Source organism: Serinus canaria, chromosome 2 (genome assembly GCF_022539315.1).
Source record: "Serinus canaria isolate serCan28SL12 chromosome 2, serCan2020, whole genome shotgun sequence".
Classification (NCBI taxonomy): Eukaryota; Metazoa; Chordata; class Aves; order Passeriformes; family Fringillidae; genus Serinus; species Serinus canaria.
The window spans coordinates 41,094,447-41,120,522 of NC_066315.1; the positions used below are offsets into that span (position 1 = coordinate 41,094,447).

General features: G+C 41.5%; 1 protein-coding gene across 1 annotated transcript in view; it reads left to right on the top strand.

Moving 5' to 3' along the window:
• Positions 1–26,076, top strand: part of TGFBR2 (transforming growth factor beta receptor 2) — a 60,399-nt gene that overhangs the window by 13,419 nt on the left and 20,904 nt on the right. Inside the window, exons 2-3 of the mRNA XM_030235213.2 lie at positions 13,706–13,877; positions 15,528–15,718. Of these exons, the coding sequence (XP_030091073.1) occupies positions 13,706–13,877; positions 15,528–15,718 (363 nt within the window). The remainder of the gene's footprint in view (positions 1–13,705; positions 13,878–15,527; positions 15,719–26,076) is intronic.

The window sequence follows — 26,076 nt, forward strand, 5'->3', positions numbered from 1 at the left end:
AAATTTCAAATAAAAAAAATTCTGATAGAAATGAAGGAGCCCTTATTTTGTGCCCTTATTTGAGCAGGGTGGTATTACCAGCTAGTGATTCACAGTCTCAGAGGTAACTGAGGGGAGTAATTTGCCAATGCATGAAAAGGAGCAGCTAATGCCTGGGGGATATGCTAGCAAAGTTACCTCTGGCAGACAAAGGAGATGCTGCTTTGTTGAGAGAGATAGTTCTTTACCAAGAAATCTGATGACTCACTAACAGTGTGCCACAGCAGTAGGGTCTTTGCATCAGAAGTCTGAAAAAAAAAGTTTTCCTAAGGTTGAATATCATTAGAAGTGTGTAGTTTTATGCATATGCCCTTTTCTCAATATTCAGTATATAATTCCCATTAATAGTTGTGGCAGTTAGATGCATCTATCAAGATAGCATGTCCCCAGGGTATTGAATTCTATTATTCTGCTTTTTTGCATGTAACTTGACAGAGACAAATATAACCATCCAAGCTACTGAATTTGAGAAGGATGTGTATTTTTCTTCAATTCTATTCAAAGTGATTCTTCTCCTAGGGGATTACATTTGTGTCTAACTTTTCTCTGATTTACTATTTTAGCTGAGCTGATGGATTATGAAAGAGAGTAATTTCTTTTTAATACTGTTTTGCTGAATCTGTCATTCAAAACTTGCTGTGTGGGGACAGAATGGTTCATAAACACCATTTTCCTGAAGGAAAATGGCTTCTCACAGTAAAAAGGAGCTCTGAACAGAGCTTCCGCATAAACATGTTTGCCCATCAGTAGCTGACAGAGGAGCCTCTGTGCCTGTGTTGAGGATGTGGACTTGTTAAATGAGTCTTCTTATTTGGAAACAGTTTTGCAAATAGACTAGCAATGATGGATTATACTCAGTTCTAGAGAAAGAAATTGCATAGAATTCTGTCTTATCATAATCAGTAGATTATCTTATAAACTAGTTCCATAATAGTGTCCTCTAGTCATGGACTGTGCCTTAACTTTAATTCCAGATCTCTCAAATATTCCTCAAGTTCAGAGGTCTTCAAAAACCTAAATAAAATCGGGTCTTTCATGCTGCTTACATTAGGAAGTTGTCTTTTTTTATATTAAGCTTAAACCAAAATCCCCAAGTAACAATTTTAGAATTGTTACTACAAGTTTTGCATGCATAACATCCTTGTTTTTGTTTTGTTTGTTCATTAATGGCTGGGAGGGACAGATAGTGGCAGTGAATACACTTTAAAAAAATCCCGCTAATATCTTCCTTTTATCTGCAAAAACAAATATTTATAAATCCCTCTGATTTATGTAGCTGCGTAACGATTGCAAGTTTGAAAGAACAGTTGTCTGGTTAATCCATTTAAATGCTTATTTTGATTGGGCAGCTGTGAGCCTTTGTGTGCACGCAGCTTCTCCCCACACTTACTGGAGTGTTACAAAATACCACGGAAATTCTGGTTTGGTTCAGCAGCACCCAGTGCACACACACAGAGTTTTCTGTTGAGCAGATAGAGACTCTTGCCGTGCAGACCTCATCCTTGTTTAAGGTGGCCTCAGGAGATGTGGCCGAAGCCAGTTTGCTCTGTCAGCTCCAATCCTGGCTGTTCAGGTTGCTGAGATCATGCCTGAAGAATGTGGGTTCTGTTTGGAGGCACAAAGCACCCCCTAACTCACAGCTGGCACAAAAGGTGCACTTGTGAAGGGCCAGTGCCGAGGCTCACTATGGAGCTGTGCGTGGTTAAAGAGTGAGAAACTTCTGTTCAAATATCTCTGCCTAGGTGAGATTACAACACTGAATGGCAGGCCTGCTATTTATGTGCTCCAAACCATGCCATTGGACATAAAGTCTTTTTATGTCTTACTCATGCTATTTCTGCCCCTTGTGCTTCATAATTCTGCAGTGTTTCCTACTTGCAAATGTGATGCTTAAACTGATATTTGAACAGATGCAGCCTATTCCAATTTCTGTGTTGTATTTTAGGATTGCTTTTGATTTACTTTTTTTTTTTTTTTTTTTTAATCCCTAATCCATTATTTGGGTTTGGCTTTGTTTGACTAAAGTTTTTTCTTTGGTCCACGGGCTCTGGATTCCAGTTTAGAGAAAGGAATTGCAGTTAGAAGTAGGATATTTGAAATCAGAGATACAAGTTGCAGTTCAGCAGAAGCTTCAGAACAGAAGGTAAAACTTTTGTCTGGGTTTACAGAGTGTTTTCCCAGACTTGTGGCAGTTTCAGGTAAATATTCATCACACTTCCCCTGAAACAAAGCAGAATTGGGGTGACTGGTTAAACTGTAGTTTTTGTGTTCGCATTACAGAACTGCAGCAAAATCAAATGTTTCATGTCAGACAGAGGATATATGTCCTTCACATACTCTCTGTCCCTTTAATATCCTTCCTCTTGAAAAAATTGTATTCTAAAAACAAGACTGTTCTGACTCTTCCAGCATCTTGTGAAGAGGAGGCGTCTGATAGGTCTCTGTACTGCTGAAGAAACAGTCACAGAGAGTAGTACCTGTCTTCTCAAATGTCTCCTGTAAAATGTTAACTTGAGACACCAAAAGTCCTTTTTCTATACTTCAAAATCAACCTCGAATACACATTTGCAGTGGATTTAAACAACTATGAGGCCTGAGGTGCTTCAGCAGATATGTTTCTGGGAAGAAACATCAGTCCTTGGAATGCTCCCCAAAGCATCATAAGCCATGCTGATGAGTCCTAAGCAAATCCCATCTGTCCTTGCAGTGGTGATACCTGGCAGAAAAGACTAACTGCAGAGCCCCTGTTTCCTCTCCTGGAAGGGCTGTGGCATCTGTCTCAGGGTATGTAACATTTGAAAGTAGACTGTGGGTTGGAGACAGCAGCAGAAGGCAGGTCCCCCATGTCCCTGGCATGCTGGGCAGCCTGACCTTTCCCCAGAAGTAGCTCCAGCCATAGCTCCACAGAGACTTTTCAGCCTTTGCTGCTGCAGCTGAAATATGCAGTTTTGCCTCACCCCAGCTGTGGGCTGCCACTCCTCATACCACATTCTTCATTGTGTTTGTGTTGTCAGATAGATGTCTAGACTGGAGAACTCTTCTGGGTCAGGTTGGCCTTTGGAGGGGGAGGGAGGTGTGCTAGGGTGCAGTCTGATTCCTCTGGGAGGCAGAAGAAAGTGCAGTTTGGGGTGTGAACAAATAACGAGCCGGGGAGCATGACTGATGTTTTTTTCAAAATTCTTTGTCCACATTTTCCTCTATAGCCTCACTAGAGAGACAGGAAAATTGGGGGAAAAGGGGAGATCTGTTGTGTTCACAGTGCTTTAGAAACAAATTTGTCATTTTTCTGAAAATGGTCTGAGTATTTCTCCATGAGGCAGACAATTGTTGTTCTCAAAATATGTTGTTTCTTTGCATCAGAAAGGAACATTAAAATGAAGATGTCAGACGTGTGTGTGAGCAGGCCTTTGCAGTGGCATCCCCAAAGGAGGGATCTGATAAGGGCTCTGTAAAGCTGCATGTGGCAGGAGACTTTCAAAAGGGAAGATGGGTATGGCTTTCTGACTTCTAAACCTGTCAGGAAAGTGTGTGTCAGTAGTTTTTAGGGCACACTAGTAAAGCTATTAAAAATGAGAATTAAAAGTGTAAAATGGCAAATATGGGAGTGATACTTTTTCTGATTCACCGTGCAACCTGGCTGTATCAAAGGGAACCTGTGGGAGTCAGACTTAACTTTGAATTTCCTGTTTTGTGTGATTTGTCACAGTCTTTATGTCTGTGCTTCATTTTCACTACTTTAAAAAGCAAGCAAAAGTCTTCCCCCAAAGTAACTTATTCTCATAACCTTTCCTGGAGGTAGGTCTCTGAGACCAGAGAGGGTTTGGAAGTGCCTGCCAGTCTTCTGAATGAACAAATAGTATTGATAAACATCTGCCCACCTGTATTAACTCTCGGCAAGCCATGGCAGCTTCTAGTTATTGTTTTCACAGTTTCCTCAATGTTTTAGTTATCTTAGTGTGCTCTTTTGAATACAGTGTAGGATATACGTTTGGCAGGTGTTTAGCTGTAGCAAGGGTTAACTAGAGAGAGTTAACTGCAGTTTCAGCAGAAAGATTTGGCTTTTTGCCACCTGAGTTTCTATATACTGCCAGTGTAGAGAACAGTCTTCAAATAATTTCCATTTTGCATTTGGAAGAGATTATTTTCTGCTATCTATCCAGCCTTCCTTATTACTGCTGAAAATGCTGCAGGTAGATAATCAAGTAACACAAAAGCTTTTTTCACGCACAGAATTCAGACCTCTTGAGCTTATAGCTGATTTTAAAGTAATTGAATAAACCACAACAACTTTATGTGTGGTAAGTCTCAATTTTGAGTCTGACTAGACTTGTTCCTAATACAACCTGCATTGAGGAAATTTAACAGGATCCAGTTTTAGCAGGATTTGATGAAAACCTTAAAACCCCCACCCCTTTAATTAATTGCAATGGACTCGTGTGATGGTGTGTGTACGCTAGTGCTTAGTTACTTGTAGCTATTCCGAAAGTTAGGCAGGATGAGACCTTGTACTAAACAAGAGTAGAGTCTTGTAGGAGTGTCATTTGTGTTAGGCCGGGCAAGTATGTTACTATTTTTAATTTCTATGTGTCTTTGGTGGTACAGTGGTCTGCGGGAGTTGAGGGTAGGGCTCCCTCTGGGCTGCATGCTCTGCAGTCACATGGAAGAGCCAGCACTACAGTAGTCATTGTAAGGGAGAAACAGGAACAGTACCAATGTGCCCACCAACTCTGTCCATCAGAAGAACCACAGCTGCAATTCCCCATGGGAAGGATGGCAGTGTTTGGCAATACAAATAGACAGCAGAAGCCCCTAACACTTGAAATTTGCCTCTTTGCCTGAACCATGGATCCTAATGCATTCTAGTGCCCAGAAGTTTAGCAGGAGATGCAGTCCCTCAATCCAAGACAATGACTTCAAAACTTCTCTGCTTTCCTCCCACCTGTAGCCTGTCCAGTGAGGATGCACCTAAGAAGGCAGACAAGATTGCCTTTGCATTAAGCAGATATCTCAAGACAGGCATTTAGAACTGCTTGTAAGTAAGAAAGTGATGCCTCCCAATAAGCAGCACTGTTACCTTAAGAACATGATCAATTTCTTTTATGATCTCATGGGCCTTTCAGTTCACTTGTGACATTGAGCACATTCAGTAGCCTTGCAGATAAACTGAAGTGCCAGGGTGTGTCTCTGTGGAATACTTCATGGCTAATAGAAATAGCTTAGCCATAGTATTTTTAGCAAATAAATTCCGTTCCACCTGTACTGGGTGGGCTTATGAATTTCCCTGTTGGAAACTGGGAGTTTAATAAATAGACCCTTGAAAACAGTGTAAATGGCTCTTAAAGATGGATGTCCCTCATTACTTTTGTCATAAGAGACATAAGGGGAAGAAATATAAATTAAGATTTTGGAGGCAATATGTGCCTCCATCAGGACAAATGATTCACCCTCCCCTTTGCTATTATGAAAAATTAAGAGCTCTATCATAGTTAGAAGCAGGCAGGCAGTGGTGTGACTACTGAGGGAACAGGAGAGGAGAGAAGCAGGTTATTATAAACAGACTTTCTTGACTGGCTGAGGGAAGAGATGCAATGGGTTCAGAAAATCCATTCAAGGTACATAGAAGGTACAATTGCATGGGTTTTTGGAACCTTGCATGGGCAGGAACCTTGCATGGGCAAGGTTCTTCTGTAGCAGACAGTAGAGGCATATTTGTGTTTTTCTGAGTCAGAATTGTTCCTAATTATGTATGTTCTAAATGTTAGAGGGTCTTCCACAGTGGTTCATCTGTCATGAAAAAATATCACAGAAATAACTGTATTATGCTTGAGTGACTGCTGTCTATTTTCAGAACATATAAGTTGGAAAAATAATATTTGTACAAAGCCGAAGTGTTTATACTCTTTCAGCTCTGTTTCAAGTGAAGTAATGACAGCTTTCACTGAGCAGAGGAGAATACAAAAGGAGGTTTAGATGCAGAATATGCTTCTTAGTGCACAGGTCAGAGTTAGTTATGCAAATGTCAGTTCTGAACCATGAATCATGCTTATTCCAACAAAGCAGGAAAGCTGTTTTTGCTAATCTTGAGAACCAGATGAGCATTGCTGTGCTCAATGTCCATTGTATAGTTGAAGTCCCAGGAGGGGTTAACCACCGAAGACAACTTCCAGTAAATTCCAAACTTAATGCTTTATGCAGAAAAAAACCTAGACCCTGTAGTCATAATTGAATAAATTGAACTTGCTGTTATAGCACATATGGTTCCCCATTCCTGTGTGCTTTGTTAAGGAGGCTGTGAGTTAAAGTCAGGAGGAGATGAAATGTCCATTTAAGTGCCCTATGGGAAGCCATCATTTAGATTTTTTTCAGCCTCTTTTCTTGGAGACAGTATTCTTTTGTTCTGCCAGCCATGGAGTGCTAAATAGTGGCCAGAAAATGCACTGCAAGTTAAAGATCTGCAGGTGAAAATCTATCTCATTATTTGAGGTATCACATAATGTTTTCAGAATGCTTTCACACTTCTATTTTAAGTGCTGAGCTGGAGTCTCCTCTCACCTGCACTGCTGTCAGTCAGAGTCACGACAGCAAGCTCTGTTCTTAGGCATGTTTGAGGTACTGCTGAGCCCTGTACCAGAGAAAAGAGCCTAGCCCATGATTAAAACTGCTAATGATCACTCATTTTGGAAATAGTGGATAAAAATTGTGGCATTTTAATGCTTTTAATACAAAAATTATCTTCATCTTTAGGATCTCCAGTGTGCTGTTCCCTCTCTTATTTTCTCTGGTTGTGTCCCTTCCCCCAGCTCCTGTCAGATTTGATTCTGTGTCTGTGTCAATGCCTGAAGCAATCCCTACAGCAAAGTTTTGCCAGTTCCACTTGCTGTTAAAAGCCAGGCACTTCTACTGCAGAGGCAAGTTAAATGAAGTTTTCCAACTCCTGCTCTTTTCCTTTTGTCTTCTCCCTCTGCATGTACCTTCCCCTATACCTTGCCTGCTGGTAGGTGAGAAATGGTGGTTTCCCAAATTCAGTGCAGTTCATCAGTGGTTTTCTGGCTTTCCTTTCTTCTGCCTTGGCATTCCTTCTGCTGGGGGTGGCCAAACCACTCTTGCCTAGGTCTAGCAGGTCAACATGGCTTACCTAGTCTGCTCTCTTCTTTCCTAGCAGACTTCTCAGTAATGGCTGAAGAGCCAGTCACACAAACCTCAGAAAAGCCTGTGGGCCCCACCCCAAATCGTTCTTTGGTGTAATAGGCTTGACTTGCATTTTTTTCATACAATGGGCAAAAGCCTTTACATGACAGGGGGAAGCCATGAGATGCATCTCCTCCAAGTTCACAAAGTACTGTGCTCAAACAGGAAGTTATTTTGGCTTTTATCCATTGCTGAGCCCCTGAAATTTGCAAAAGTGCAATCAGCATTCTTAAAGGCACAACTTTAAGTACTGACTAAAGCAGCTGTTGTGCTCTGTGGTAGTCAGTGACCTGTGACTGCATATGATAAAGATCGAGGCTGAGAGATTCTGCGGAACAATCCATAGGAATGTTTCCTGGAGTCCTGCCACAGGGGTGGTTAAACATTCATGGAACCTGTTTTCCTCTGGTATACTTTAGTTGTACATAGAAGATAGTGCATGTTTGGCCTTACAGAGGCTGTCTCAGCACTCCTGATAATCATTGTTGTTAATCTTAATAGAAACAGTCACAAAAGCATAAAAGTCCTGTGCCCATGGTAATCCTGCTGGGGTAGCTCATGGTTGAGATAAAGGACTGCACTCAAAGCAGTGTCCAAGATAGTGTGAACATTGTGAGCTCATACTCACATGGTGAAACCAGTGACACTCCATTTCAGTTCAGATGACATTAAGCTTGGAAATGGCAGCAGCAACTGAAAAACTGAAAAAGCATATTTCATAGGGTTACCCTGAAGTAACCCAATGAAACCCCCCTGTTATGATGGGAGTTACTAGGTGATCTGCAGTGTTGCCAGCTCCTGTGATTTTATGATGAGTAATAGAAATACAGCTATTTTTCTTGAAGATCCACGTCCTGGATCCCAATGATTTATTTTCATTTTATTGTGTCTTTTTTTCTAGTTAGATGGTAATTCCAACCCTCCTGCCCATGGCCAAAGTTTCAAAACATCTCTCAAAAAGCACTCTTAAGAGTACAGACAGCAATGGCAAGTAAGGGAGAACCCAGCAGTTGTTTTTTGGTTGCTTGGGGTTTGTTTTCTGGGGTTTTTTTTTGGTTGTGTTTTTTCCCTTCCTTTATTTCCATGATCTGTCTGACAAGTCTTGTGATTTTGTAACTCATGAGGGTTTTTTTATCTTTAGGATTGATTATGTTTCCATCTTCACTTCCTTGTATTACCACACTGGACACAATCTGTATACTTAAGAGTAGCCATCAGGATATACACCCAGGTCTTGAAAGCAAAACTAGGGTCATGCATTTTCCTTGACTCTGTCACTCCTGCAATTAATTCATCAATATGTGTAAGGCAAATTTAATGAAGCTGGCAGTGTCTCCATAACTGGGAAAGTTCCACTAGGGCTGTAGATCATGTGCTGGGGATAGTAGTCAAAACAGAGGTCATGCTGTGTTTAGTACTGTTCCTGGCAAAACTTGGTGTCTTTCTGTTGGATGAGAAGACAATACAGTTTGGATGTTCTTCATAGCTGCTACTGTGCTTTCCCAACACAGATATATGATGTCATGGAGCTATGCTCTTTGGGAGAATGAGGACAACCTGCTTCAAGGCTCTCTGATATAGACATTGTCTTCCTGGCAGATATCCATGATGTAGTGGAGTGAAATCTTCAAATCTCTCTCATCAGGTGGATTTATCTCACAGTAGCTAAGTAGTTGAGTTCCTATCCCAACGTCTCTCTCAGCATTTTTTTGGGAGGGGGATGGGATCTTCCTGCTGTTTTATAAGTATACACACGCCAGAGACACTGGATGAGAGAATAGAAGTGCTGTGACAGGATTTTACAAGATAAGAGTAAGAGAAATTGGCTGCTGTTTCTGAAATGCATCCGAAGACTTAAAATGTTTTCCAGTGTAGATATTTCCAAAAAGACAGCATGTTAGTTTGGACTTTATTTAATGTTGTTAGCTTGTGATAATTCTGTAATGATACTAAAAATAGGAGAAAAGTAAACTACAACATTAGGCCTCAATAGAAGTTACATATCTACAGACAACAGATGCAAAGCAAACCACTTCAAGTAAAGTCAATAGACTTTGGGTGAGGTGTCCTGTTTATGATGTCATAAGAAATCATAAATAAAGATGTGAACCACAGAAGAGAAGTGATATTTTGCAAGCCTGGCTCCACCAGAATCCATGGAGTGGACATTTCTAATGTGACTGCTCTAGTGTCTCTTCCATAGTGTCCAGCCCACATGTTGGCTTGCATGTTCCAAACATTTTAACCACGGTGGCTGATCTCTGCTGAACTGGTTGGCTGAAAGTTTCATAGTCAAGAAAGAACAGTCTTTTTTTTGGAGCCCTCTCCATGGACAAAGAAGCGAGGAAAGCTAGAATTAGGTTTCCTGTAGAAGTCAAAATAAGAAAACTAACATTAGACAGTGGGTGGCAAATTCAAATTTTAGGAGACAAGCACACACTTTAGGATGGCTTCATTCACCTTTGCAAATCTGTGATTTTTCTGTTCACTTTTTCATTATATCCACTTTTTTTTCCTTGCAAAATCAAAGGTTGCTTCTGTCCACAGTATTCAAGTGACTTTGGTTTTCCTAACACGAGAAAATCTTGAGATGGTTTATGTGGTATGAGGTGTGCAGCAGGATAGTCAAATATTTTTAGAGGTGAACATTTAAGTGACTACAAGAAGAGGAGCAGTCTGCTGGTCCTGAACCACTCCTTGCTTCTGAGTCCCTCAGGGAAAGAGTGAATACACTTTCTTAGGGAAGAATCCTACCAATTTGTCATTCTCCAGGCAGGACTTTGTTGATTAAAGATAGGTGTGAGTTCATGTGACTTGGAAGAAGACCCATCTTTTCAGGATTTCTAAGTTCTCAGAGTCTAGTAGCAGTCTGTAATCAAAGAGTGGCATCAAAGTTCCTATCTGACTCCAGATTTCCACTCAGGCCATCTGCAGGGTGTGGTTTCGGCATCAGATAGAAAAAATCAAACATGGCTTTAGCTTGGAACGAGATGGATTATCACAGTGGACAAGGCCAAGGAATAATAACAAACAACAGACCAACATCTGCTAGAGCATTATGACAGTCTTAGGGAAAGTAAACTGCAGTCCCAGTTTAAACCAAATGTTGAAGCATGGAATAAAATTTGTCCACCTGGGCAGTTTAGACAGTTTTTTGAACTGCCAGAGGCATGAATATTCACTGATCTGTCAGCCTCTGTTAGTAAAATTCTGGGGAGAAAATACAAGCGTAATCAGTTCTGGAAGTCCCAAAACCCCATTAGCTTTTGACAGTAATTAAACCTGATCAGAAATTACCTGGTCCTAACTGGCCAACCCTTTGCTACTGTTGCTAGTGATTAAACTAATGCCTACCTTAGAAACTTAAGGTTTGTTACCTTACAATCTTACAGGGGATTGCTACTTTCCAGATGTCTTTTTTTTATTTATTTCTTTTCTTTTCTTTTCTTTTCTTTTTTTTTTTTTTTAAATCAAGTAGTTTGGGTCGGATATCCCTCCTTGGAAGAGGCCCAAACATATTTATTTTCATCCAATTGTTCCAGTGGGTGAGCCTTTGTAGAACCTGGCACAGCCAGGGATGGCATAGGAACCAAACCCTTTCTCTCAACAAATATAATCTGCTTGAAACAGTTTACCTAAGGACCCACCTTCATGTGGCTCTTGGCTGCAGTGCTGTGGGCACTGGAGGAGACTGAGTCATGTTTATGGCACAGGCATCCATTGTGCCACAGCTGCCATGAGAGATCAGAGCTGAAAGCAGCATAGATGCAGCTGATGCCTTTCCCCATGCTCAGTTGTGAGATGCTTGGCACCCCTGCCACAGGTTTCCTGTGTACATTTGAGTGAGTCACTTCACCCTCCCTCAGTATTTGTCTCTGTTTTTCTTCCAGGCTTATAGGACCATGGATTGGGGTTTTTTTCTCTGGGTAGAGGGACAGTCCCTCATTATCAGGTTGTTTCAATCATTACTGCAACCTAGATAAGTTGTGACAGCTATTAGTTTCTCTTCAGCATGTGGGAAGTAAGAAGAGATGTACACCATCCAGAAGAGATGTATCATTTGCTAGAGTGAGGATTGTGTTGACGTGTGTTTCATAGAACACTGCATTCAAGACCTTCTGAGTTCCTACCACACCTGCTTCAATGAGGCTTTGTTCCTCTACATGGCTACTGGGAGTTGTTGCAACACAACAGAACGAGAAATGTTTACCTGGGGCTTAATTCTCCACCCATGTGAGAGCTCCCAGTGTTGCAAATGGGGTGGCACACTTCCCTTGGAAAAGTAGCAATGTTTATTTTGACAAAGTTTGATAGTAAACATGACAGTGCTATAACAAGCTTTGATGGCAACATACACTTGGTTATTTACTGCATAGAGAACAAGGTGGGACAACAGTGTCAGAGACACCCTCATGTTGAGTCATGAGGTTCAGAAAGGACCCCCTTGCAATCTGAACCCCTTTCTCAGGTGGTTTCCAAGCATGGCTGGTTCCAGACCTAGTTCCAGGCTAGGAACTTAGGTCTAAAGAATTATACGTGCACAAGCAGTCCTTTATCTCACTTAGCTAAGATTTCAAAGTTTCAGTATGCTTATTCCCCTTTCACTTAGTGAGTATTTAGTGCAATAAGTATTCTTGCAGCCTCAAGAGGCATCTCTGTTCAAGGGGAGATCCTGGCATGCAGCCCACAGCTGTGCAGGAGAGCTCAGCAGACCCTGGGCTGTTCCCTATTTATGGAGTAAGATGATTGACTTATAGTAGTATTTGCATGCCAGCTGTATTTTGGTTGGCAATGCTCAGCTAGACCTCAGCTGCTGAGTAAGTTTTATGGCTCTCAGCTATTGTGTTGTTATCTGCCTTCCCAGAGTCGAGCTTTAAACCAGGTGCAGCCCCACCACTGCTAGCTCTTGCTTGAGCCAAAAGCAGGGAGGAGCACACTGCCACACCCAGTGAGGTCATCCTAACCACCCCTCTGTGTAGCATCTTCTTCTATACCATGAAACCATTGGAAGTTTTGCCACTGAGTATAGTGGCTGTTAGATCAGAAACCTTAGGTCAGTACCAGAGCATGCTAGTGATGAGAAAGATGTGTGGTTTGGATGAAGAGAGAAGACCTTTCTCTCAGTCACTCACAATGGCTCAGAACTCAATTGAAAATGTTAGCAAGAGGCTCTTTTATTTCCTCCTGGAAAAATCTTGTATTTTTATTTCCTGCAGTAAAACCGTCTAATGGTAGTAAAAAGTGAAGTTCTAGAAGGAAAAATTTGATTTCTCAGCTAATTGAGTAGAGAGGGGGAAATTATGAATCCCTGGTTGCCTATTATGGGTTGACTACCAACATTTGGCTACAGAAAGCAATATTAACAATTTTAACATGCAGGTGGCTGCAAGAGAAGGGCTGTGCTGCATGTAAGCCCAGCATCTCCTCAAAGTGGTTCACCCTCCTTTTCCAATCACATTGCAAAGTGAGTCAGACTGAAACCGTTGTTGATTGTCTGCTCCACTTCAGATAGTTGCATGTTTGTTTTAGCTTTAGGAAGAATTTTTTGTCAGCGTTTTCTGTTCCTTGTAGTTACACTTTTTGTCTTTTCAAAATAGTTTTTGAGCTAAAAGTGTGTTTCCTGAAGTTCAAATACTGGCACAAAAAATATCTCTTTCCTTACTGCTGCCACACTGAAGCAGATGGTAAGTACTGAGACTCAGAACCAGCAAGCTTGTAATTATTCAATTACTGGGTGCAGAAAAGTAGCTGTTGGGTCAAAGCAGACATCTACAAGACAGGCTGTCATTGCAGGTTAGTTTGAGTTCAAGTCCTTTGCAGTTAGCCCAGTTAGACTCCTGCAGTAGATCACATGAGCTGCACAGATGCCCTATTGCATTTCTAGCTCGAGTTTCACCCACATCCTCTGGCAGATCATCTACCTTAAGCTCAAAGTCTGTTCCAGCTCTGTGGTTTTTATGTGTGAACAGTAATCAGATTAGGGATGACACCTAGGTTATGCCTCAGGTTAGTAAAGACAAAATTGCAAAATTCATGCTGATCCATGTTAAAATGATGTCACACAGCTAGTGTGCATTCTCAGTGTGGAACCCACTGTTACTGTGGCACACAGACCATGATGCAGTGTTACACATGGGGGACAGATCCACTGCCTGTGAGTGCAGAGGAGCTATTTCAGTGCAAACTGGTTTTGGAAAATGCATAATTCTGCAAATTACGGAGCAACTTTTGCTCCCTCTGAAGTCAACAGAAGTTCATTTCACTTTCCATATTCACTTGATTAACCTGGTCTTGACATCGTGGCACTTACCTTGTTGTACAGAAAATTGGCAGCCGTGAAAGATCAAAGATTTTCTTATTTAAGGTAAGAGGAAATGTTTGCTGCTGATGAAAACCTTATCTTCATAATAAGCAGTAATGCAATCTGATCATCTACCATTATTGAGTTTCCTTCTTTTTTTTTTTTTTTCTCCTTAAGCTGAATTTACATCACCTGTAGAAAGAAATAAGGAAAGTGGATTGAAAATGTCAAACCTATGCAAATTTTGTGATATTAAAGTAACAACCTGCTCAAACCAACATCGGTGCAAGAGTAACTGCAACATCACTTCTATCTGTGAGAAGAGTAGTGAAGTCTGTGTTGCTATATGGTAAGTTATTTCTTCATACAGGTGGGGACAGGATCACACCCTCATTCATCACTGCTAAGTACTTTTCTTGATTGCTCTGATATTCAGAATGTGCCTGCTCCCTCGCGAGGCTTTGCTCTCCTGCTTCCAGCTCATATCTCTGCACAGCACACTGAGAGTTGCCTGAGGTTAACAATTCTGATATGAAATGTTCTGGGGACTTTTTTTTCCTAAAACAGTTCTGTTCCAGCTTACGCCGTTATTGGAAAAGAGGCACGGTTTTGTGCAAGCCATTAAGCTGTACCCACCCACAGCACTCAAAAGTAGAAACAGATTTGAGGCTCAAGAGAGGATTGTAGTGACAGTTGCTGAACAAAGACAATTCTCTCTCAGGTTTCAAGGGAGCTAAATTATGTAGATTTATCACAAGAGGTTTATTGCCATGTATAGGTAGAAATACTTCCTCTTAATGGAGAAAAACTTCTGTGGAGGTATAGACTGATGTGGGCATGGTGGTTTTTATATAGCTGCTGCCTAGGTTCAAAGATATCAAGAGTTTATGAAAATTACCTGTAATACTTTTTTACGATTTATTTGCTTTAAGCTTGTATTCCAGTCTAAAAACTGGGATTTTCCTTGCCCTTTCATAAATGGGAATCCAAAGAAAGCCAGAAACACTCTTAATGTGCTAATAACTGGACTAAAAGAGCACAACTGAGTGTTTGCAGCATTGCTGTTGATTTAGTAAAATAATTAGAACCGCTTACAGAGGGACATAACTAATTAATGTACTGAGGGGTTAGTTGTGTCCATTGACTTGAGATGTTCAGCATAATTGGAAGTAGGCATTTCAGTTCAGGATCAGTCCAGGGTGCTTTTCCATATTTCTCCTGTGATTCTTTAGTAAATCATCAGTGTCTATTATTGCCATAAAAAGGAGCTGTTGTACAATTTAAGATACATGTTGGATTTTTCATGACCATTTATCCAAAAGGCAAGTAAGTTGAGAAATGTGAAGTGCTTTTTACCTACAAGTCTTTTGTCAATGAATTTAAATCTGTGGACCAGAAAAAACACAGGAATGTGGTCCAGATTATCAGCTGTAAATATTTCCCTGACTGTGAGGCAACTCTAACTTGCATCAGTTTTTATGGTTGGTATTTTGCTGGGGTGTTTTTGGTTGGTTGAGGGGGGTTTTTTGCACATAATTCCTTCAGTGCACAAACTGTGCTGATTGTAGGCTTCAAAAGCAAAATGAAAAGACCAACTCGCTAGAAATTCTCTGATTTTGAGGAAATAATTCAGTTTTTATCATAATTTCCCACAGATTTTTACTGTCTGCTCAGTCACCACAAAAACCAAAAGTATGTTCTGAAGTTCACAGCAGTTCATTGAGCATTAGCTTGAGTAATTCTAAGTGAGATTTTCAGAGGCACTCTTGTGAGCTTAGCAGGGATATGATACAGGAATAGCTGGTGCCATTGTACAAATGTGAGGTGCCCAGATGGTGCCAAATTTGCCCCATTCAGGAAAGACAGAGAAAAATATACGATGCTCTTTAAATGCCATTTACGTTCTCAAAAGAGGCAAATTTTGGCCACGTTTGGTGCTGTCTGCTCCCTTTATAGGATATTCCTTTTTTGATATCAATTTTCCCCTTTTCTTTTTTAGGAGACAAAATGATGAAAATGTGACATTAGAAACAATATGCCATGATCCCCAGGAAACACTGTATGGTCACTTTTTGGATGACTATAAATCAGAGCAGTGTTTAATGAGGGAAAAGAAGGACGATGGGGGATTGATGTTCATGTGTTCCTGCACAGGTGAAGAATGCAATGATATGCTCATTTTTACTTCAGGTAGGTTTAATAATTTACCTTGCATTCCTACATTCCTTGCAAGTAATATTAACTGTGTCGTACCGATGTCCTTTGGAATTGCATTTCATGAGGAAGAACTTCTAATGGCAGGTGCTATTTTAGTCTTTCTTGAACCTTGCAAAATCTCAATCTTTCTTTTCTGTGTTCTGAGGGTACTTCTTCCTGCCAGGCTGTCCTCATTTTGAAGTAAGTCTGATATTCAGCTAAAGATATTGCACTTAAAAACTGATGGAAGATGAAAGCAAGATGTTTGCTGTTGTTCTGTTGGCACACCAAAATGCTACACATGTTAATTACATTATGAAATCTAAACTAAAGGCAAATGCTGTTTTTAAGGTCCTACCTCTTCTACAAGGCTGTATTGCCATAGTGTGTTTTCTGCATATAGAGATGTTACTGGTAACCTGATAGGATGTGAATTTTAGGTCAGCTTCTCTGGTGTAACTGACCATCTGCACCTCTTCTGTGGTGGGTGTGAAGAAGCTAGGTTCCTTCTCTGGGGAATATGTTCCCCCACACCTGTATGGCACAAGGAAGTGTTTCTGAGTTCAGGTAAACCAGGGAAATGTGAGTGCAGACCAAACCACAAGTGCATAACCCATCCCCATTCTACTTCATCAGCTCTGCAGCCCAGTGAAGGCATTGCAGGTGTGTGCAGTGCTGGTGCACCTCCTGCTGCACACCGGGATGTGTGTGGGTGCACACACCCCTTCTGCTTTATTTTCTCCTACCTGCTGTGATTATTTTACTGAGACAAAGTCGGGTTTCTCACAGGAGAATTCTCTATGGAGAAATTTGTGTACTCACACTTCTGAAGGGGTGTGGCACACCATCACCCATATGTTCCTCAGAAAAGGATATAATTAGGTCCTTGTTACCTCAGATAACAAAGGCTTGGGATGCTGTTTCCACTCCTGGGAAAAATGGTGTGGGACTGCACTGAGGTGAATGACTATGTGAGCAATTATAGCTCTCACCTCCAAGCCTCCAAGAAGGTGGAGGTCTAGTTTAATCAACTAGTTTAGGTCACAAAACCACGCCAAATTAGCCAAGAGCAAGCTAGCATGTCTTTGCTTCCCTTGGCCCAGGCTATCCCTTTCTGGTGCCAGCCCTCATCCCCATCTTCCTCATCCCCTCATCAAGCTTGATTTGAAACCAGACAACCTGACTGCTCATCCATGGTTGTGTGACCAACCCTTACTTGGGTGATCTTTAAAGGATTTGGAGTATATACTGGTATTGGTATGAGCACAAGTGGTAGACCCAGGTAGACAGATTGCTTGGTTTTATTGAAGAGATGTGTCCCCAGAGAAGAGATCTTACTCTGTGTCAGCTGTCTAGTGTTTTTGTACAATAGGAACCACACCCTTGTGGATTTTGGCTAAATTGTGTGTTAGCCACTATTTAGCTAATATAACATTTTTTCCAGGTTTTTCCTGGAGCTATGTAGCTGAATGAAATCACTGATTAATGTGTGTCTTTGGTGTGTATGGTTATGAAAGCTATTCTAAAATTCAGCACCTATGAACTCTGCAGCTTGATTCCTATGAACTCTGCAGCTCACTCACACTTCCAGATCAACCTACAAGGAGTAGTAGAACTTTAAACCCCATCTTTTTACCCAAATTCCTTTCACTCTTCCAAGTAGAGCCTTTCCTTCTAGGTCACGTGCTGTGAGCACTTCAGATGACTCATGAAAACCATGTGCTGCATTCATATGTATTAAGTGAATAACTACAGATAAAAATTAAAGTAATCTAAAACTTCACTTTGTAACATTTCCAGTTCATTCACAAACACAGGCATTAACTCCAGTTGGGAGGGGGGAGAATTGAGGCTTTGTCATTCCTTTTTTATTGTTGTGGATTAGTGTTTCTTTTAAATGAAAACAGCCCCTTTGGGTTGCTTGCCTGGTTAGCCATGGCAGGAAGACAAACGATTTTTACAGTATCAGACATGCGGTTTCCTGTCTGTGTTTAACTTTGAGCAGAACATCACAGCCAGCTGGTCCATGGCTCCTCCAGACAACTAGATAATAGCCTGTAATAATTTTGCCTTTGGAACGACTGTCATCCAGATCTATTCTGTACATTGTTCTTGCGGGTTTTGTTTTCCTCTACATTTCTTGTACACCAGAGCAAGAACTTTTTTGCAGTGGTTTTGCACATTCTAGTTTTAGAGAGCAAGAGGAGAGCTACTCTAAAAAGAGACTGATCAAACAGTGATTTTAATAAGTTATTAGCAGAAATGGAGATAAAAAACATTGCAATTTTTCACGTGTTGATCACAGTGTTTCCTTTCAATCTACTGTTATAAATGACTAGTGTTTTACCTCTTCTTCCTGTATGCACACTTAAGACAGACCAGGTTTATTTTGCTTCTGGTGTTTCTGAGGAAAGAATGAAAACCCTGGTTAAGGCAGCAAGTTCTAATTTCCACCAAAGGTTAGTCACTGGATTCCAGTGATTCACAGCTGAGCTGTTATTGCTTGTGGAAGAATTGGTTTATAACACTATTGGCTCGCATGAGTCTTGACTGTGAAGGGCAAACTTCCTGACTCCATTTTTAGACACAAGCATCTAAAGGTTTTGGGTATTGGAGGTGTTGTGACTCACTGAAGTGTGACTTTAGAAGTGTTTGAAGTAGATACATCAAAATCAAATGCCTGTTTATTGTATGGATTTTCATTCAAATTGCCAATCTGCAAGATAAGCAAGACACAGTCAAACATGTGCCTAAATATGCCTGTAGTTCTGCTGTGTCAGGGGGCTGACCCTGATTCAGATCCCTGGCATTCCAGGCCACAGGCAGCTGGTGGAAAATACTGAGTGCAAATCACTCCAAATAATGTTCTGTAGTTCTTGGAAAAATAACATACAGGAGACAGGTAACCATTGTAAATCTGACTACTGTGTGTTTATTTTTTAATCGCTCTCTTTTTTTGCCAAACAAAATTGTGGGTGACTGGCAAACAGCTTTCACTCCTGCGGTGGAAAAATGCTTCTCACAGCAAATCTCAATGCCAGTGTTTTGTAATTATTATTTATTCAAAAGTCTAATGTTAGTGTTACCAGAAGGCAAAGCCAGGGAGCAAAACCACTGGAAAAGTTTAGCCAGAACTGGGGTAAAAGGCCTTGGGTGGCTAGAAGTTGGCTAGGTAGAAGACAGAAGCCTGGTCCTTCTGTTGTGGAAAAAATGAGAGCAGGACTAGACTATGAGGGCTTTTTGCACCCTGATGTCAGGTTGTGTCTGGTGAATCTTGCTTTATCTTCTTCTACTTTGATCTGCTGAGATGAATCAGGTCTGTCTGTAGTTGTTTGCACGGTCCCAGTCCTCCTGTGACGTTTGGGCTGCTTTGTTCCTCAGCTTTCCCTTCACCACACCTCCCAGTCATTAGCCAGTGTGGGCATGACAGCTGCCTGGCAAAGCTGGGCTTTATTAACAATCCCAAGTTCTTTGTTTGAAGTTAAGCCTGGTTTGTACTAAGGGACCAAGCAGTACCAAGTGCCCTTTCCAGCCCCAGATCTAACCTGTTCTCCATGGACAGAAATTACAAGGTACTTATTGTAGACAAGAGGATGGGATTCCTGCATGTTACTTGGGGCATGACCTACCTACCTACCTACCTGCTGTGCAATGGAACCCCTTCCTCTTGTGCAGCTCATTTAGGCACAGTCATTTATCAATCTGCAAACCAGCAGTGGAGACTGCAAACAAGAAAACAAATCCTTTAAATACTGTTGCCAATATATATGCAGTTTTTATCCTGGGCATCACATTCAAATCCAAGCAACGGTACAGAGAGCTCAAAAGTTGGAACCAGGATTTCAACACAGTTCTGTGTTGAAATTTCAACACAGTTTTGTTTATAGTTGTTTCATCCTAATAACTGACATGGTGTTAGCTTTTTATCCTCACCTGTCTCTTGCTGTTCTATGCAGACCTCCATGCAGCTTGCAACCAAGGTGTCTGTGGGATTGTTTAGGTAGACTGTGTTTAGTGCTCACCTACTGCAAGATGAAGTCATTATTTTGGGCATTCCTACCATGCCCAGGTATGGGAGAAACCTTCAACAGCAACTCTGAACCATCCAGACAGTTGCCTTGAAATACCAAAACCTCAGTGATAGATAGAGATGACTGACAGGTCAACAAGAGTTTATGAGAATAATGAAGCTAATTGGGGTGGAGGGAGGGAGGGTGTTGTGCTGCTTTTTAGCAGTTTTTTTTAACTTTACATTGATCATGGTTTTACAGAATTGGCTAATTGAGAGTGTAAGAGACATGCCTGTTTGATTAATCAATTGTGGCTGAGTCATTTGCCTGAACAGATTACAGCCTGTGGATTTGCAGTGCTCCAAGTGCTGTGATTGCTCACTGTGTACAGTTGTTACCTGGGAGAGCTGGTGCTGCTCTGCTGCCTGAACCACCACAAGCATGCCTGTGTGATGCCTTGTCCTGTGCCCAGACTGCAGGAAATATGGATAATGTTTCAAAATGTCCTTAACTTTGTACCTCTCATTTGTCTCTAACATGTTGATCCTGTCTTTTCCTTTCTTTCTCTCCTCTTCCTCTCCTTACTAGAGTCAAAGTGTTAGTGATTTTACTTGACTACATAGGAGGATCTCAGACTTAAGATCTGTGTGCAAGCAGTCACCAGTCCATAAATACTTATGTGATGAGTTGTCCGGTGCTCAAGGAACATCAGAAGGGAGATGATTACAGCTGGACTGATTCCAAGTGAATTTTAACAAAGGCTTTCATTAATCTCTCTTTCTGTTGTCCAACTAACATGTTCAGAAGGTAACTGTCTTCCAGCTGCCCCATAAAAGAGGTCAGTAACATTACATAACATTGCACAGAGCCTCTCACTGCTTGTATATTGGCTTTGTTCTCTATGTTTCCTCTTAGGTATTTGCAGGCACTAGAGTCCCACCCAGCGCCTGCAGCTGTGTGTAACCAAAGGAGAGGCTGTGTAATGCTGAACATCTGATTCACTTAATGGGATAGAAAGGAAATAGAATGAAAAGAGGCTATAGGAGCCAAAAATTTGTTTTGCTCTGTATTATTTATATTGTTTGCTTCTTAGGAAAATAACCATGCTCGGTTACAGATTTGTGTAAAAACAAACTAGGCAGTGCTCCTCCAGTCTGGTTGGCATATTTGTTACAATTTGCATCACTTGAGAGCTTAATAAGTACGGGAATGTGGCCAACCTTTTATCAGGTTGTCATGGAAGAGACTTTAATAATTACAGACAGAAACAAACTGTAACTAACACTGGCAACATAATATTTTGGGAAAGGTTGGAGGGGTGAAACTGAGGCTGAGAATAAAAATAGTGGTTAATGTGTGGCATCTGTTGAAACATATTGAAACTGGAGAGATTGATTTGTTCCAGAAATCCACCGGCAAACAGCCGCAGACACCCAAGCTCTATCACTGAGCCATGTATCACAGAAACTCAGTCACATCATGTAAAGTTAAAATATGTTAGCTTTCATATTGCTGAGTAGGAAAGCTCAGCTAAAAAAGTCAAAGTGTGTGAGAGATGCCATGTACACACAGTGAAGGGACCTATTAGAATGGGAGAGATAAGAAGGGAATCCATTAGTGGTGTGGAAGATTTTAAGTAAATGGGTGCTGTGCCAGCAAACCAAGGAATTATACTTTCTAGCCAGCAGTGGGGGAATAAAAGCAGCAACAAACTATTTGTTCTGTCTTAGAGCTTAAGAGTTTCTTAGACCTCCTGGGTGCTGAATAGCATACTTAGCAATCAGTTGAAAAATGAAATCCTGCTTACAATAGATGAAATATCCATTAGGTCATTGCTGCCCAGCCTTTTTGCTGAAATAAGCCACCCAGAGGCAATCAAGTTGCCTGCCTCCCACCCCTGTGACTAAGATGCAGCCATTCCCATGAGGTGACAAATGCAGATGCATGACTCTTCCAACACGTAACACATGGAACTGGGTCATGGAACTGGGGATTTTCCCTGAGCATTACAGAGAAGTCTTGAGTCCTGATCCCCTAGGTAGTCTTGTGCCAAGGCCAAAACTGCAGGTCTGCAGGGGAGAGCAGCAGTGGGTGTGCCACTGGTCTTCAAAATAGCTCCTACTTACTGCCTTTCAGGAAAAGAGATAAGTAGTGGCACTGGGCAGTGACATGCATTAAGTGCTCCGAGAGCTGGGTCTGGTTTGCCAGCCATTTGTTGACTGCAGAGCAACATTTAGGAAGTCAAATACCCAAAAAAGCAGATGAATGAGTTCCCATACCTTTAAGTAATCCCTGAGGGCACAAAGTGCTGGAACCTGTGCTTGGGTCGCAGCAACCCCATGCAATGCTGCAGGCTGAAGGAAGAGCGGTAGCAAAGCTGCCTGGAGGAAAAGGACCTGGGGTTGCTGGTCAGCAGGGGCTGAACACAAGCCAACAGTGAGAGCAGGTGGCCAAGAGGGCCCATGGCTTCCTGGCCTGGTTCAGAAAGAGTGGATCCAGCACAACCAGTGCAGTGATTATCCCCCTGAACTCAGCACTGCTGAGGGCATGTCAAATCCTGCGGGCCCCTCACTACAAGAAGGACATTGATGTGCCCTGGAGCATGTCCAGAGAAGGACAGCAAAGCTGGGGAAGGATCTGGAGCACAAATTCTGTGAAGAGCGTCTGAGGGAGTTGGGATTGTCTAGCCAAGAGAACAGGATGTTAAGGGGGAACCTTTTTTGGCTTTCTACTACTATCTGAAAGGAGGTTGTAGGAAGGTGGGAGTCAACCTCTTCCCCCAAGTAAGAAGCAATGGAACAAGAGGAAATGGCCTCAAGTTGTATAAAGGATGTTTAGATTGGATAGCTGGGGAAATTTCTTCACCAAAAGCGTTAAGCACTGGAACAGGTTCCCCAAGGAAGTGGTTGAATGAGCATCCCTGGAGGAATTTAAACGATCTGTAGATGTGGCACTTAGAGACATGGTTTAGTGGTAGACTTGGCAGTGCTGGGTTTACAGTTGGACTTGATGATCTTAGAGGTCTTTTCCAACCTAAACAATTCCATGATTCTATAGCAGGCCAGGCAGACCTGCCAACTGCAGGAGGTAGTGCCTCTCCAGGAGAGAGATCCTCTTTTGGATACCCTGGTAATATCCTTTTCAGACTAAAAAATGAAGACATACAGTTCAAGCACAACTTACTGGCCTTTGACAGACTTGGTTTACCTAGTCCAAAAAAAGATCCTGTCAAATCCAGGAACTTGTTGAACGAATTCAACCTTCAGGAAACTCTGCAAGAAATGCCAGGGTTTATTTTTTACTGGATGGTAAGATAGAGCCCACTCTGTTTTTAAAATCTAGTAATCTCTCTCTCCTGCCATGAGTTGGTTCAGCACGGAGCTGAGGGAGGGATGGAACTGATTTCCTGCGCAGCAAAGCTATTAAATTGAAAAAAATATCATCTCCAGCAAGTAAGAAAAATTAAAATGGTTCCAAGAAGCTATCATGTTTTTAAAAAAGCAGGTTAATTTGAGATGTGGCATTTGAATTTTATTATTACCAAGTATTTTGTTCAGGAATTTTCCTGAGGAAACACCCTCCACCCTGAGTAAAAAAGCTCCCCACCCCACAGCTTCAAACCCCCCCAAAACAATGCCTGTAAAACTAGCAGAAACTTTTAAAAGATGGATCAACTTTCAGACCACTTTTTTCCTCGAGATAGGGAAAGTATAGGAGGGAAAACTATAGGAGTGTCAGAAGCAGAGTTTCTGTTTTGAAAATCAGTATTTCCCACCAAAAAATGTTTTGCTGAAAATTTCCAAGCCATTTTAATTCTAAAAAGGCCAAAATCAGGAATGTACATGAAACACTGAGCTACAGAATTTCATTTCCACTTTAGGAGTCTTCAATAGAGATAAACTAAATTACTCCAAACAGCTGTTCAGAGTAAATTTCATTTCACTGAAAGTGAAGCATTTTGTGGAGCTAGTTTTCATCCAGACAGTACTAAAGACATGGGCAGGCTTTTCCATATTTTGTTGCTTAGTGCCTTGCTCAGAAATCACTGCACATGCAAGATTCAAACTCCCATTTTGTAAAAAGCTCTCCCTTGATTCAGAGCAGGTCTTGAAGTTGCTGTACCCCACCCACACCAGTCCACTCACTGCTGGGGATTCAGCACTCACATACATCTCTTGCCAAACTGCAACATTTGAACAGAAATTCTGTTCAGGCAAAAGCATTCGAAAAGTGTTGGTTTTCATTCCAGTGTGGGATTCAAATCACACTTTGAAACCTCAGAATTTCTACAAAATGGAGTTTTCCTCCAGTCAGCTCAAAGGGCTGCTTTGTGTCTTGGGATCTTGCAAAATAACTAGATCACAGTTCTGTGTCTGGGACCATGTTTTGTGACTTTGTGTTTCTGGGAATTTTTAAGACACTGCACAAGCTTGCAATACATCGGTGTTGATATATTTAACTTGAGTTCTGCTAATATCAAATGTATTCTTTCTCTGCTCAGTGGCTTTGACTAGCAGTTGAATAGGCAGCAGCTTTAGAGCTCACAGGAGCAGCAGACAGCAAGGAAGTAGTTCTGTCAATACTGGCTGGGCATTCTGCTGCCCTGCCATTCAACTGTGTGTCCTCATTTCACTGCCATTGTCTTACTTATTCCTTCCTAAGTTCAGTGACACTACAGTTGTATCAAAGCATGAAAACCAACCTAAAGAATTTGCAAGCTCTAGGGCTTTGAAGCTCCCTGACTGAACAGGGGCTGTACAGTGTTTCCATTTTCCTTGGCACCTGAGCCCTATTCCCTCAAGGCTTAGGTAGTGTTAAGGGTTATGCAGATGGTTTGTGCTTAGTTTAAACCACATACAGGAAGCATTCTTTTAGCTCAACTTCTCCATTGTTATGCTATATTAATAGGCTCTTTTGAAGCTTAAGAAAGGACTGATCCACCCAAATAATAGTTGTGGGTGGGGAAAGTTATTTAGGAGCACGTTTGCAAGACATGAAAGGCTGTTTCATTTAACCATTTCCTTGCCTGCCTGTACAGCCAGGTTTTGCTCAATTCTAGTGCTCAGAAAGAGGAAGCTGCACTCCCATTTTTCAAATTACAGGGTTTCAGTCATAGGTATTTATTTATAAGTGAACATATTTATTCTTAGATTCCTGTAGTCAAGCCATAAAATGTTGGCTAGCCGCTATGCAAACATACAGCTATGCTCTGAATTTTGATTCTGTCCTCATTTTGTACACAGATTTTGCAGAGAAGTACCCCATCCTTAGTTTGTGCTGGAATGGCTAATTTGATTCTGCTCATATCATTAGGCAAAATCAAAGGCAGTTCCAGAAATTTCTTGCTTGGGACACACCTCAGTGCCACCAGCTCTTTGCTCTTGCTATCCCCTTTAATTCTTCTGCCAGGCAGCTTGGTCCCCTCCTAAGCTTAGAGGTTAGCCTTGTCAGTCCTTCCTCTCAGTTTTCCCTGTGTGCTCATTCTTGCACTTTCCAAACATTGAGTGGGATTTGCCTAGTGTCTTAAATACTGAGAATTAGCAAGCCTCTGTCCCTGCTGCTTTAGGTGGGGTTGTGCAGCTGTATGCTTTTCACCCCCTGCTTCTCTGCTTCCTCCAAGCCACCATGCCAAAGAGGATGTGTCACTTTGCAGCAGGGCTGCAGGATGATACAGTGCTCAAGGGGAAGTGGCCAAACTGCTCAGCTTCTGCTTTGATTAACTTTTTTTTACATTCTTTTTCAAGTAACATTTGCAACATTGACAGTTTTTTTCCCTTCTACCCAGAAATTCCCCTGCACCACAAGCAGAGCTTTCTCTTGTGCAAAAAGAGGAAGAGCTGAAGGAGCTGAGAACTCTGCTGGAGAGTTCTCAGCTGTAGGGCAAAATAATACAGCCTGCTCTAGGACATTGTAGGAATGATTGGAGACCCTCACAGAGTCCACAACAGTAAAGGAGCAGGGTGTGTTTCTCCTCGGTTAGAGCTGAACGTGCACCAAGCTACCTCCAACTGCTTGGACTCAGGGGAAACAATTTGAAAGACAACTAATACATCTTAAGGCTTTTGTCACTCATTTTGAAAGATATTTATGTTTCAGATATCTGGTCTACATGCTGCAGCTCTGTGGCAAAGAAAAAGGACTCAAATGCCCTAAAGAAACATTTTCATCTTTGTGAAAGGGTACACTCTATAATATAGATGACACGTTACTCGTTTTCACAGTCAGAGTCCAGACTTAAGTATGCTTTTCTGTGGTCAAGAAAAAACATCAAAAAAAATAAAACCAGCAAAACAGAACCCCAAATATTCAATAAAATTGCTTTCTCTGATTGTTACAGGTCAC